This window comes from Epinephelus moara, chromosome 3 (assembly GCF_006386435.1).
Source record: "Epinephelus moara isolate mb chromosome 3, YSFRI_EMoa_1.0, whole genome shotgun sequence".
Taxonomy (NCBI): Eukaryota; Metazoa; Chordata; class Actinopteri; order Perciformes; family Serranidae; genus Epinephelus; species Epinephelus moara.
The window spans coordinates 1,277,657-1,291,078 of NC_065508.1; the positions used below are offsets into that span (position 1 = coordinate 1,277,657).

The 13,422-nt window shown below is 45.2% G+C and overlaps 1 protein-coding gene across 1 annotated transcript; it reads left to right on the top strand.

Annotated features, from left to right (window-relative positions):
* Nucleotides 1-3,970: 3,970 nt before the first annotated feature.
* Nucleotides 3,971-8,933, top strand: LOC126388066 (olfactory receptor 5AN1-like). The gene is made up of 5 exons (XM_050040959.1): nt 3,971-3,980; nt 5,697-5,884; nt 5,986-6,352; nt 6,465-6,640; nt 8,769-8,933. The coding sequence occupies exons 1-5, from the start codon at nt 3,971-3,973 to the stop codon at nt 8,931-8,933; spliced, it is 906 nt and encodes a 301-aa protein (XP_049896916.1).
* Nucleotides 8,934-13,422: the final 4,489 nt, after the last annotated feature.

Here is a 13,422-nt window from a genome sequence, read left to right on the forward strand (position 1 = left end):
TTGTTTGTATATTGAATTGGTTAAAGAAGTGACTGTGAAGTGGAAGCAGCAGGTTTTGAGGTGTTAGAGTTTCCATGTACTCGACTCCAGAGTGAAAGAAAGAGCTTTACCTTCAGATTTTGTGATTCAGTCACTTCAGGTCATGCTGCCTTTGTCAAATTCTGATCCTTCACCTGTTTTATTGACTTTGAGTTTACTTCCTAATTGTTTTTGCACAGACTGCTAAATGTGTAAAGTAATAGTAATCACATTATTCTCACTTTTCCATGATATTACTTCTTTTTTTGAGCATATTAAAGCCTGATAGGTTGGAAAGTATTGAGGTGATAAATCCTCTCTCAGTCTGTTAGACTGTCAGGACAGATTGGGTTTATGTTCCACCTCTTTTACAGTGAAACTGTATGTCTGTACCTTTAGTAGATTCCCACCCGATGTGATTAACTCAGACGGCTGAAGCACAAAACAAGGCCTGGAGATTTTTACTTAATATTTGTGAGGATGTTGGTATCTTTAAATGGCCAGTGTGATGAGGAGGAACGATTACAGCAAACATGACAGTGTTGTTTAAGGAATGTATGTGAGTCCCTTAAGGATGTTTTTTTTTTTTTAATTAGTTGTTTGTGTTTTTACAGTTATTTCTTCTTGAGCTTGAGAACACGTGACACAAAATAACCTCAACTTTCGATTTTTTTTTTAACACGTACTTTTCCTGCTTTGAAGCTTTCTTGACAATTTCTCTTGCAGCTTGGTTCTGCTGATCTTAAGTTTGCTTCATGCCTGCAGTGGAAGAAGTATTTACATCTTAATATAACACAATCCGAATTCTTTTTTACAAGTAAAAGTCCTGCATTCACAATGTTACTTAAACAAAAGTCTGGAGGCGTTAGCAACAAAAAGTACTTCAAGTATCAAAAGTTAGTGAACAGGATGTAACTTAAAACCTGGGACCTTAATTTTAATGTAACGGACTCTTGTCTCTCTTCAGCTCTGCTATCAGGGAGAGGAAGGGTGAGGGCCTCAACACAGATGCAGTTGTTGGGCGTACACCACACTCATACTCGTACTCATACTCGTCGTCCTCCGCTTATCCGGGTCCGGGTCGCGGGCGCAGCAGCCTCAGCAAAGAAGCCCAGACAGTCCTCTCCCCANTCGTCGTCCTCCGCTTATCCGGGTCCGGGTCGCGGGCGCAGCAGCCTCAGCAAAGAAGCCCAGACAGTCCTCTCCCCAGCCACATCTGTCAGCTCTTCCGAGGGAACCCCGAGGCGTTCCCAGGCTAGCCGGGTGATGTAATTCCTCCAGCGTGTCCTGGGGCGGCCCCGAGGTCTCCTCCCGGTTGGACATGCCCGAAACACCTCCCAAGGGAGTCGTCCAGAAGGCATCCTTACCAGATGCCCGAACCACCTCAACTGGCTCCTCTCGATGTGGAGGAGCAGCTGCTCTACCCCGAGTCCCTCCTGGATGTCCGAGCTCCTCACCCTTTTTTCTAAGGCTGAGCCCAGCCACCCTGCGGAGGAAACTCATTTCAGCCGCTTGTACTCGCAATCTCGTTCTTTCGGTCACTACCCAGAGCTTGTGCCCATAGGTAAGGGTTGGAACTTAGATCGACCGGTAAATCGAGAGCTTCGCTTTTTGGCTAAGCTCCCTGTTCACCACAACGGACCGGTTAAGCGCCTGCATCACTGCTGACGCCGCCCCAATCCGCCTGTCAATCTCCCGCTCCGCCTGTCAATCTCCCGCTCCATCCTACCCTCAGTCGTGAACAAGATCCCGGGATACTTAAACTCCTCCACCTGAGGAAGGACCCCGCCCCCCCCCCGACCTGGAGCGGGCAATCCACCCTTTTCCGGCTGAGGACCATGGCCTCAGACATGGAGGTGCTGACTCTCATCCCAGTCGCTTCACACTCGGCTGCGAATCGTCCCAGCAAGAGCCAAAGGTCACTGTTCGATGGGGCAAGGAGGACCACGTCATCCGCAAAAAGCATGGACAAGATCCTCCCATCACCGAACCTGACACCCTCCACCACTCGGCTGCACCTAGAAATTCTGTCCATGAAAGTTATGAACAAGAGTCCAGCTCTCACCGGGAACAGGTCCGACTTACTGCCGGCCACGCGAACCAGACTCGCGCTCCTTCGGTACAGGAACGGGATGGCCCTTAGCAAGGGGCCACCAACCCCATACTCCCGGAGCACCTGCCACAGGATGCCCCTTGGGACACAGTCGTAAGCCTTCTCCAAATCCACAAAACTCATGTGGACTGGTTGGGCGAACTCCCATGCCCCCTCCAGCACCCTGGCAAGGGTAAAGAGCTGGTCCACGGTTCCGCGTCCGGGAGGAAAACCACATTGCTCCTCCTCAATCTGAGGTTCAACTATTGACCGAACCCTCTTCTCCAGCACCCTGGAGTAGACCTTACCGGGTAGGCTGAGGAGTGTGATCCCCCTGTAGTTGGAACACACCCTCTGGTCCCCTTTCTTGAAAATGGGGACCACCACCCCGGTCTGCCACTCCAGAGGCACTGCCCCCGATGTCCACGCAATGTTGCAGAGGCGTGTCAGCCAGGACAGCCCTACAACATCCAGAGCCTTGAGATATCCAGGGCGAATCTCATCCACCCCCGGGGCTCCGCCGCCGCGGAGTTGCTTCACTACCTCGGCGACTTCTGCCCCAGAAATTGGACGACCCGCCCCCGAGACCCCCGGCTCTGTTTCCTCACTGGAATTCGTGTAGGTGGGATTGAGGAGCTCCTCAAAGTATTCCTTCCACCGCCCAACAATGTCCCCAGTTGACGTCAGCAGCTCCCCGCCCCCACTGTAAACAGTGTGAGCAAGTTGCTGCCTTCCCCCCCGAGGCGCCGGACGGTTTGCCAGAACCTCTTTGGAGCCGAGCTGCCTTCCCCCCCGAGGCGCCGGACGGTTTGCCAGAACCTCTTTGGAGCCGATCGATAGTCGTTCTCCATGGCCTCACTGAACTCCTCCCACACCCGAGTCTTTGCCTCCACGACTGCCGCTGCTGCGCTCCGCTTGGCCCGCCGGTACCCGCCAGCTGCTTCCGGACACCCACAGACCAACCATGCCCTGTAGGCCTCCTTCTTCAGCCTGACGGCCGACACGACTGGCCCCAGTGGCCTTGCGGCCACAGCTCGCAACTGCTGCCTCGACAATGGCAGAGCGGAACAAGGCCCATTCGGACTCAATGTCCCCCTCTGCCCTCGGGATGCGGTCGAAGCTCTCCCGGAGGTGGGAGTTGAAGATCATCTTGAGAGGTTCTTCCACCAGGCATTCCCAGCAGACCCTCACTGCTCGTTTGGGCCTGCCAGGTCTGCGCGGCGTCCTCCCCTGCCACCTGATCCAACTCACCACCAGGTGGTGATCAGTTGACAGCTCTGCTCTTCTCTTCACCCGAGTGTCCAGAACATATGGCTGCAGGTCAAACAATACGACTACAAAGTCAATCATTGACCTGCGACCTAGGCTGTCCTGGTGCCACGTGCACCGATGGACCTTGCACCATGCACCTTATGTTTGAACATGGTGTTAGTTATGGCCAAACTGCGACCCGCACAGAAGTCCAATAACTGAACACCACTCAAGTTCAGATCAGGCAGGCCGTTCCTCCCAATCATGCGCCTGCAGGTCCTGCTGTCATTGCCCACGTGAGCGTCCCCCAGCAGAACAATGGAGTCCCCGGTCGGGGCACTGTCCAGCACCCATCCCAGGGACTCCAAAAAGGTAGTACTCTGAACTGCTGTTTGGCGCATAAGCGCAGACAACAGTCAGGACCTGTTCCCCGACCCGAAGGCGCAGGGAAGCAACCCTTTCATCTACTGGTGTAAACCCCAACGTACAGGCAGAGAGTCTGGGGGCTATCAGAAAGCCCACCCCAGCCCTCCGCCTCTCACCCGGAGCAACTCCAGCAAAGGAGAGAGTCCAACCCCTCTCAAGGACTTGGGTTCCAGAGCCAGAACTATGCGTCAAGGTGAGGCCAACGATATCTAGCTGGTAACGCTCAACCTCTTCCACAACCTCCGGCTCCTTCCCCACCAGAGAGGTGACATTCCATGTCCCAAGAGCCAACTTCCGTAGCCGAGGATCGGACCGCAGGCTCCCACCTTGGTCTGCTGCCCAATCCACAATGCACCACTCCCTTCTGGATCCCTCTGCGGGTGGCGGGCCTGCAGGGGGACGAGCCCATGTAGCCGGTTCAGGCTGGGCCCGGCCGGACCCCATGGGCAAAGGCCCAGCCACCAGGCGCTCGCCCACGGGCCCCAACCCCATGCCTGGCACCAGGGCGGGGCCCCGGTAACCCTCCGGGGCCGGGTACATGATCTCCTGTTGTTTTCCATCATGAAGGGTCTTTTGAACCGTTCTTCGTCTGACCCTTCGCCCAGAACCAATCTGCCATGGGAAACCCTACCAGGGGCAAAATGCCCCCAACAGCATAGCTCCTAGGGTCATTAGGGCACTCAAACTCCTCCACCAGGATAAGGTGGCGGTTCTCGGAGAAGGACCACACTTTTAATTAAAAATTGTTGCGATGGGCCAAATTTATAAACTACAATCTAAAATTAATAAGAAATAGAATAAAATGTTGGGTGTAAAGAGCACTTATCTAGTCAGAGGTCAAAAGGGCAGATGCTTCAGAGTCTGTGGGTGTTTCTCAAAGTCAAGGATCCTTCCTTGGTAGGATGAGTCCTTCCAAGGAAGGATCCTGCAGAGACAGAGTCCTTCCTACCATTCAGTGAACACACATTGGAACAGGCTAACAAGTGTCACCAGGCGTTTCACGGTACTGTGGTCATTTTGGCACTCTCTCATGTTGTAAAATTTTAAACAAATGTAAATACCAAAGTTTGTTTTGGAGTTCCACAAGGTTCTGTGCTCGGACCAATCCTATTCACTCTATACATGCTTCCCTTAGGTGTAGGTGTAGGTCCCTTCTGTACGACATCTATTGCACCTCTGTCCGTCTTGGAAGAGGGATCCCTCCTCAGTTGCTCTTCCTGAGCTTTCTACCATTTTTTTCCCCTGTTAAAGGTTTTTTTGGGGAGTTTTTCCTGATCAGCTGTGAGGGTCATAAGGACAGAGGGATGTCGTATGCTGTGAAGCCAAATTGTGATTTGTGATATTGGGCTTTATAAATAAAATTGATTGATTGATTGATTAAACTGTATTTTCAGAGTCACGTGACTTCTAGCGCTCCATCTCTGCTGTAAATGATTTATTTAAAAACTTTTATGTTTTACCTAAATCACCTTATTTTAAAAATCTCATTATTCGGCAGTGGACACATTGGAAAGTGCAAATTATGAGGTTTCTGTCAGTATTTTTTAAAAACTCGTGGAGACATTAATCCAAATAAATGACATATTTATCTAAATCCTGCCCAGCTCCTCTAGCACAAGTTTCATTTAAGATGCCCCGCCTTCACTTCCTGCAAATCGTGTGTGCAAAGCATTGTGGGGATTTTATACCAGCGGAGGATCCACACATGCATCCTTGGAATTTCTCTGAAAGAAGGACTCAATCCTCTGTGAAATTCACAAGGATCCTTGACATTGGAACAGTCCTTTGGCGGGACGATGACGTATCCTTCTTGAAATTTGGCAGTGTGAGGATCTTTCCCTGACTTTGAGAGACACCCCGTGTATGCACATGCCTGACTAACCCCACCCTTACCTCACTCTTTCTCCAGATTCATACCTGCCCTTGTCGACCAATCAGAGATCCAGCTCTGTTAACGGCACCTGGGAGCCTGATGGCGTCACTTTCTTCATCATCCAGGGCCTCGCCAGCCTTGGTGAGAAAAAGATGATAGTTTTTGTCCTCCTGCTTCTGGGTTACATCATCATCCTGGGAGGAAACAGCATGATCATCTTTGTGGTACAAAATAATCTATTAAAGTTAATTTCATCAGTTTTGCCTCAGTCTGACTAAAATGGAATTATTAGTGTCTTAATCTCGCCTTGTTTATTCTCACGCAGGTGCTGACTGATTCAAAGCTCAACTCTCCCATGTATTTCTTCCTCTCCAACCTCTCCTTCGTGGACATCCTCTTCACCACCACCACCATCCCCAAAATGCTGTCGGGCCTCCTGACAGACGTGAATACCATTTCCGTCCCAGGCTGCTTCCTCCAGATGTATTTCTTCTTTCAGCTAGGTGTAACTGACTATGCCATCCTGACTGTCATGGCATACGACCGCTACGTGGCCATCTGCAACCCTCTGCGCTACACGGCGGTCATGACTCGGCCCGTCCGGCTGCTCCTCATCGCAGGAGCCTGGAGTTTTGCCGCCTTCTGCACACTACCAGCTACCTCCGCAGCGGCTTTACTGCGGCCCCAATGTGGTGAGGAATGGCTGGTGTGACCTGTCTTCTGTACGGCGGCTGGTGTGTGGTAACACCACCATAGATAACATTGTGTCCATTTCCTTCGTCATACTGGCGCTACTGACCACAGGAGTCCTCATCCTCACCTCCTACATCCTGATAGGTGTTTCCATATCGAGGATGGGTGTCGCTCAAAGGCTAAAGGCCTTTGGGACGTGTGCCGCCCACCTGACTGTGGTGTCCATCTCTTACAGCTCGGCCTCGTTTGTATACATCTCCTACAGGGTGGGAAACTTTTCACCTGAGGTACGAGACGAATCATTCAGCTTTAATTTTTACCTTTGCCTTTGTTTTAGTCTCATATATGTCTACCAAAAATATGATTAAGAGTGCTGTATTCAAAACCAGTATTTTAAATAAGACTCGCAAAGAGTTCAGAGTTTCATTTTTGACCCTTGAAGCAGAAGCCTGACAAACAAATGTCAAGATTGGGTCCATTTACTTTGTGTTTCCAAAGCTTTCAGTCACATCCTGTGGCCCCTCTCAGCAGATTGGGTCACTGAGTCTGATTCTATAAATGTCATTCCACCACTTCAGTCCAGACCGAAATCTGTCAACAACTATTGGAAGGATTGCCATAGTTCAGATATTCAGGGTCCCCAGAGGATGTATCTTAATAATGTTGATGATCCCCTGACTTGTCTTCTAGTGCCACCTTGAGGTTGATATTTATGGTTTCAAGCAAAATATTTCAACAACTAACCTACTGGATGGATTGCCAGGAAGTTTGGTACGCCCTTTCATGTTCCCCTCGGGATTAATCGCAATTACTTTGGTGATCCTCTGACTTTTCCCCGAGTGCCTTCACCAGATCATTTTCATGTGTCAAATACCTGTGCTAATTAGCGTATGTTAGCACACAACTAGAATTACCGCTTTGTACACAGTTACATTTTGACCTTTGACCAAAAAAATTCTAATCAGTGCACTCTTAGGTCTAAGTGGTCATTTGTGACAAATTTGAGGAGACCCCCTCAAGGCCTTCTTGAGATATTGCATTCACAAGAATGAGAAGGATGCAAGGTCAAAGTGACGACCTTTGACCACCAAATTCTAATGACTTCAGCCAACTCACATTTTCAATGTGTCTAAACTCTTCGCTCCCCGCAGATATGTTCACATGAGATATTGGGCAGTTATGATTAAATATTTTCCCCCTTAGCTGGAGCCTGCGGGTGGATGCTCGGGTGGAGGTGGGGCTGACAGAGCGAGCAGCAGTGCTGATGCAGGGCAGCAGCGGCATTGACAAGGCAAAGGGAGAGCTGGGAAGAGGGTGTGTTTTATCGATGATAGAGTAGTGTATGTGTATGAATCAGTGCCGCTTGAGCTGATGGCCTGAACGAGCTTGCAGGCATCATTCTATTTCATTTTTGAGTCCAAGTGGACGTTTGTGCTTAAATTGAGAAAATTCCCTTAAGGTGTTCTTGAGATAGCGCTGTCACAAGAATGAGACAGACGAGGTCACAGTCACCTTGATGTTGGACGTATGACTACCAAAATCCCGGTTCATCATTGAGTCCAAGAGGACATTTGTGTCAAATTGTAATAATACATTCACATAAATGGGACTGATGGACAAAATTGGAAACATATTGCTTTGAGCCGCGGCTATCATCTGCAAGGAGGGACAGAAACGTTAAACTAAGATGGCGAACTTGACAATCTTTATACCTGCGAATCATCAACTTGTTGTCATTGTGAGCGTGTTAGCATGCCTGTGTAAGCATTAAGCTCAAAAGCAGCATCAGCTGTGGACTCTTTCCGTCAGAGCAGTGTTGGGAGTGGCACAGAGAAATTAGTCATGAAGTTATAAATCCTCCGGAGAATGACATATATAGTATAATTCATGGCAGTCTGGCCTGCAGTCTTTCACATATCTATTTCTGGTTACAGGTAACCATTCTTATGCCCTGATGCTATCAGTGAATACGTATTAGACAGAGGGAAAGTCAGAAGAAGTCCAAAATCTTCAGGACTGACCCTCTGGTTACCATGGATATCTTTCTAGGTGTGCATCACCGACACTGTGTTGTACTCTGCCCCGACCTCTTGGATTCATCCAGATGATGATATCCACAGCAAATTAAATGTGCATTTGTCCATTTGGTCTTGAAAATAGCTTGTCAACCAAAATATTAAAAGAGCACCAGCCTCAAAGTTTAATGGTCACCAACAATAAGAGGAATCATGTTGATGCTGCTTGGCTGGTTGGGGAGCACAAGCCTTCACAGAACATTTCATAGAAATCTGAACATTCAAAAGTGTTGGACGACAGACTGACCAACTTTGTCATCATCAGGATCTGTGGTAAATGGCAGAGTGAACCTCATGTGTTTATTAAAGTTTGTTCAATCTATATTTGATTTTGTTTTAGGACCGTATCATTGTGTCTGTGCTGTTCTCCGCTCTGACTCCTTTCCTAAACCCGATGATCTACAGTCTGAGGAACAAGGAGCTGCGAGAGTCCATCAGGAGGACTCTGAGCAGGTTCAGACCTGCTGCTGTGTTGCCCACAAAGGACGTCCACACAGTGTCCTGACTGGGAGAGGAAAGCTGCCGCTCTGCTCACCACACACCCACAAACTGGAGACAGAAAAGACAGCTGAATATCCAGGACAGAGCTCCTGATGTCTGTTTGGGATTAAAAAGACTGTCATGCACAGAAATTTATTTAGAAATTATATGAATTTAAACTGGTCTTTTGGAATTGTACGTTGTGCCAAACATATAATGTTGTTCTGCTCTCTATATATTTATTAACACATACACAACATTTGCTACATTAAATCTACATGAACACTAGAAAATAATGGCCACAATGGTCCTTTTGACCATCGGCATCAAGGCGACTGTGGCTCAGTACGTAGAGCCACCAATGAGAAGCTTATTGGTTCCATCCCTGACCCATGCAGTCTACATGTCAAAGTGTCGTTGGGCAAGATACTGAACCCAAAACTGCTTCCGATGGCTAAGCTTTCTGATGTGAATGTTTATCTGATGAGCAGGTGGCCCCTTGTCTTGCAGCCTCGGCCACCAGTGTATGAATGTGTGTCTGAATGGTGCTTGTGAATTGAATTGAAAAATTTTATCTAAATTAATTTACCATTTTAAAATGTATACGTGCAATAACTTTGTTGAATTAAAAAATGATGCTGGTGGTACCTCACTTTTCTGAAAGTATCTGTATTTTCATTATTTCCATCACTAATGTTGTGTTCTTGGTAAGGTTTGAGGTCATGGTTAAGTTTTAAAATTTCTATCAGAAATAATTATGATAACTAAAACTAGTTATTAATTATATTATGTACCATTAATTCTGAACTCTGATTAATACTTAGAATATAACTACAACCAAAATTACTTATCAGTAGTACAGACTGAAGGATTTTGTTGTTTTTGATATAGGAGAGGTTGACAAGATTTATTTGTTCAATATTTAATAAACAGCATGATATTCCAAATGTGTTTATTCACAAGAGAATAATCAAAACAGACGACATATCCTAAACTAAAATAAAACTAAAGACTAAGACACAAAAACTGTGTGTGTGTGTGTGTGTGTGTGTGTGTGTGTGTGTGTGTGTGTGTGAGTGAAATGCAAATTTGCAAACCCTAGAAAAGTGAAGGAATGACCCGCCCTACACTCTATAATTGGCTAATACTTCTTGCTTTCATTGGTTGGATTGGTCAGGTTTAGGCAGGGGAGTGGGAATTGTTTGGGTTAGGGTAAGAATGTCAGGGTTATCCAATTAGAAGCAGAGTAAGGCAGGCCACTCCTTTACTATTCTAGGATTTGAAATTTGTGTAAAAGCAAAGACAAATTGGCTGACAGCAGAGATAACGACAGAGAAGATGGACAAAGGTCCTCTGAGCACATTGTGGGTCAGAAGAAGAATGGAGCATGTGAGAGTGGAAGCTTTAAGTTTCCTCTCTCAATGTAGTTATGTTTAAGAGCTAAATATTTGTGATCTGTGGTGTGTAAAGGTGCCGGGTTAGTAAAAGAAATGCTACTCTGCCTGTTAGTGGCGTTGGCTTACTAACATCGACTTAGCCTTTGGAGAATCCAACTAATCAATACGTGTACATTTGTAAGCTGTGGACTCTTGTGATGTCTGCGTTGTATTGATATGAAGAGGCCCAGGCTGTGGATATCTTTGGAGGCGATCTCCGTTTATTCCTCACAGCAAGTGACAAAAACAAAATCCTCTGTCATACACATCCACACAAACTCCAGCACTGGCACAAATTAAGCGACACAAGTTTACGTTAGTATAAAATGAACTTAAACAGCTTGGCAGCGCTAAAACATGGAAATTACTACGAGAGCAATGTAGCCTTACCTCTCCCACAGAGCACAACAGCCAAAGGGGAGAGGTAAGGCAGGAGACACCCCTTTATAGGTGGGGCACCCCCAAAGGTGAACGTAGGGGTACAGAAACTGAGTATCAAACGTTCCACATATTGACTACGGACGCCTAAGAGTGTCAGGTAACAGCAACAGAAACAAATTTTGTAGAATTATAATACTTATTTTTACAAATATACATTTGACTTTGTTACACATATTACTGCTGTATAATTGACCCTGTCACACATTGACAAAGATTAAACACTCATCCTGAGCCTGCACAGTTGTTCTAATGCTGTGCCCACTTGTAACCTTAGCTATGAATGGAGAGGAAAGAAAGATGCTTTGGCATGCTGCTTTTGTTAGCTGGGTCATTATATGAAAACGTGCCATTTCCCATTCTTAATGTTTGATTTTCAAAGTACTGTTTTAAAACTATTTATGACCCTTGTTGGATTAAATAGATCCTTACCTATCAGAAATAGGTGCTGTGCCATCTCAGGCTATTTTATTTTTTTATTTTTTTCCACATTTAATAAACATGCATATGTGTGTTTTGTCAACCCTGTTACGATACACCATTTAATGTTTGAAAATGTTTTAAATGCATATTTTCAACAAATCTGATAAACTATGAATGATAAATCTCTCCTTGTTACACTGAGCCTGTTTGTACAGTGAGAATATTGAGGTGTTTCTGTTTTATCCATGGATGAATATGCTCATTTGCAATTGACACTTTCAGAGCATCTTTCTTTTTAAGAACAGAATATGAAAACAAAACAATAATACCCACATCTGTTCTGTAGATTACTGGTTTCTTTTACTTAACATATAAAATGAGTTGATTTGACATTTGTGTTTTCATTTTTTGAATTATACTAGAATATTCTACAAGTAACAGGGTTGACATCTCAGTAACAGGGTTGACAACAGTTACCATACTGCTAGTTTAAATTGCAGCTTTGGGTGTAATGGAGATAATGGGACATTCATAAACCTTTAATTCAACATGACATTGTGCTGATAGTGTATTAATATAGATCAGTATAGATCATTAACCTCATAGCTGAGAGGGAATTCGTACAAATTCATAGAAATTGTGCACTTGGTGACAAGTTTTTGAAATTTGGCATGGTGTTAAACTTGGTAGAGAGGTATAACATGGTCCAACATGGAGCCCATTACAATTTGGAGCAGATCCAAATCTCCGGTGAGGGCCATATTGAAATTTGTGGCTATCCCAACTTGGTTTTTGAAAACTTTATACCCATACCTTACACTATGCCAAATTTCAAAAACTTCGTCACCAAGCGCACAGTTTTTTCAATTTCCCTCTCAGCTAGTGATGAAACTTGTAAAACCATGTATATAATGTAAATACTATTGGTAAGGAAAGTATATTTTCATGTACTCGCAAAACCATACTTTTGTCAACCCTGTTACGCTAGAATGGTAACAGGGTTGACGGTAACAGGGTTGACGAAAAATATTCTTGGCAGCCATTACTAGCCATGTGGTGAAGGTCATGAGACCACATGGTGTGCATTCATTAGAGGCTTATATCATGTTATTTATGTACATTAAAAATTTCTATCAAATATCTTTTTAGTGTGTCCTTTTGTGGAAATAGGGCTGACACAATAAGCTCTTCCCTCTCTGTCAAACATTATATAACTCTAAGAACAATCATGAAAAGAAGAGGACACTTACTTGTCTTTTCACCAGCATGTTCACAAAAGGAAGCTGATTTCACTCCCAGGAAATGAGGCAACTTTCGGAGCAGTCCATTATCTCAGAAGGGGTGTTTTCATTAACAGTAACAGGGTTGACGACTCCCTGGCAACCCGACTAAATTGATGTTTTTTACAACATTTTACAGATATTAAGAATAAAACCCATTCACAAGTAATGAAAGGACACTTGAGGCTTTATATATAAGTTTATGTTTTTATGATAGTTTATGTTTTTAACTTTTACATTGTTTTAATGTTACAAGAGATATCATGGAAAATAAATTCTAAAATGATTATAGTGAATAAATTCTAAAATGATTATAGTGTATTTATTGTTTATTGACATTTATAGCACAGTTTTGTTCGCGGGACACAAAATGGCAGGTTTTCGTATAATGACCCAGCTGGTGGTTGTCTGCTGTGGATGAGCCTGGCTCAGAAGAACTGTGGTTCAAGCTCAGTCTCTGCTGTGCTGTTTATTTGTTCATTTCAGATCCCGATTAGACACTGCCTCAGCAGCAACTGTTCTTCCTGGGGTCAATTAAAATCACAGTGGAATTAAAACTGACAAGCCAAAAATTTTTTTTGTAAATTTACATGATAAACAACATGATATTCACACATAACAAAGACAAAGCCAGTAATTGACCTATGGCTAAGCCACGCCCCCCTCCACTCACTCGGACAAACTATCAACATTCAGTGACTGGTGCTATGGCAGGTGTCACAGTACACGGCATTTCACAGGAGGCTACTGATGATTTTTGGGGACATAACGATCAGATGTCATTGAGAAGTAACCAAAAGGGCCTAAACTACGCATTGGAGGGATATATTCATCATTTTATTGTTGAGAAGGTCGATGAAAAGCTTAAATTACAAGCCAAAATTTACAGGTCACAGTGTACGCTTGTGAACCGCATCTGGTTGCCATCACCATCAAA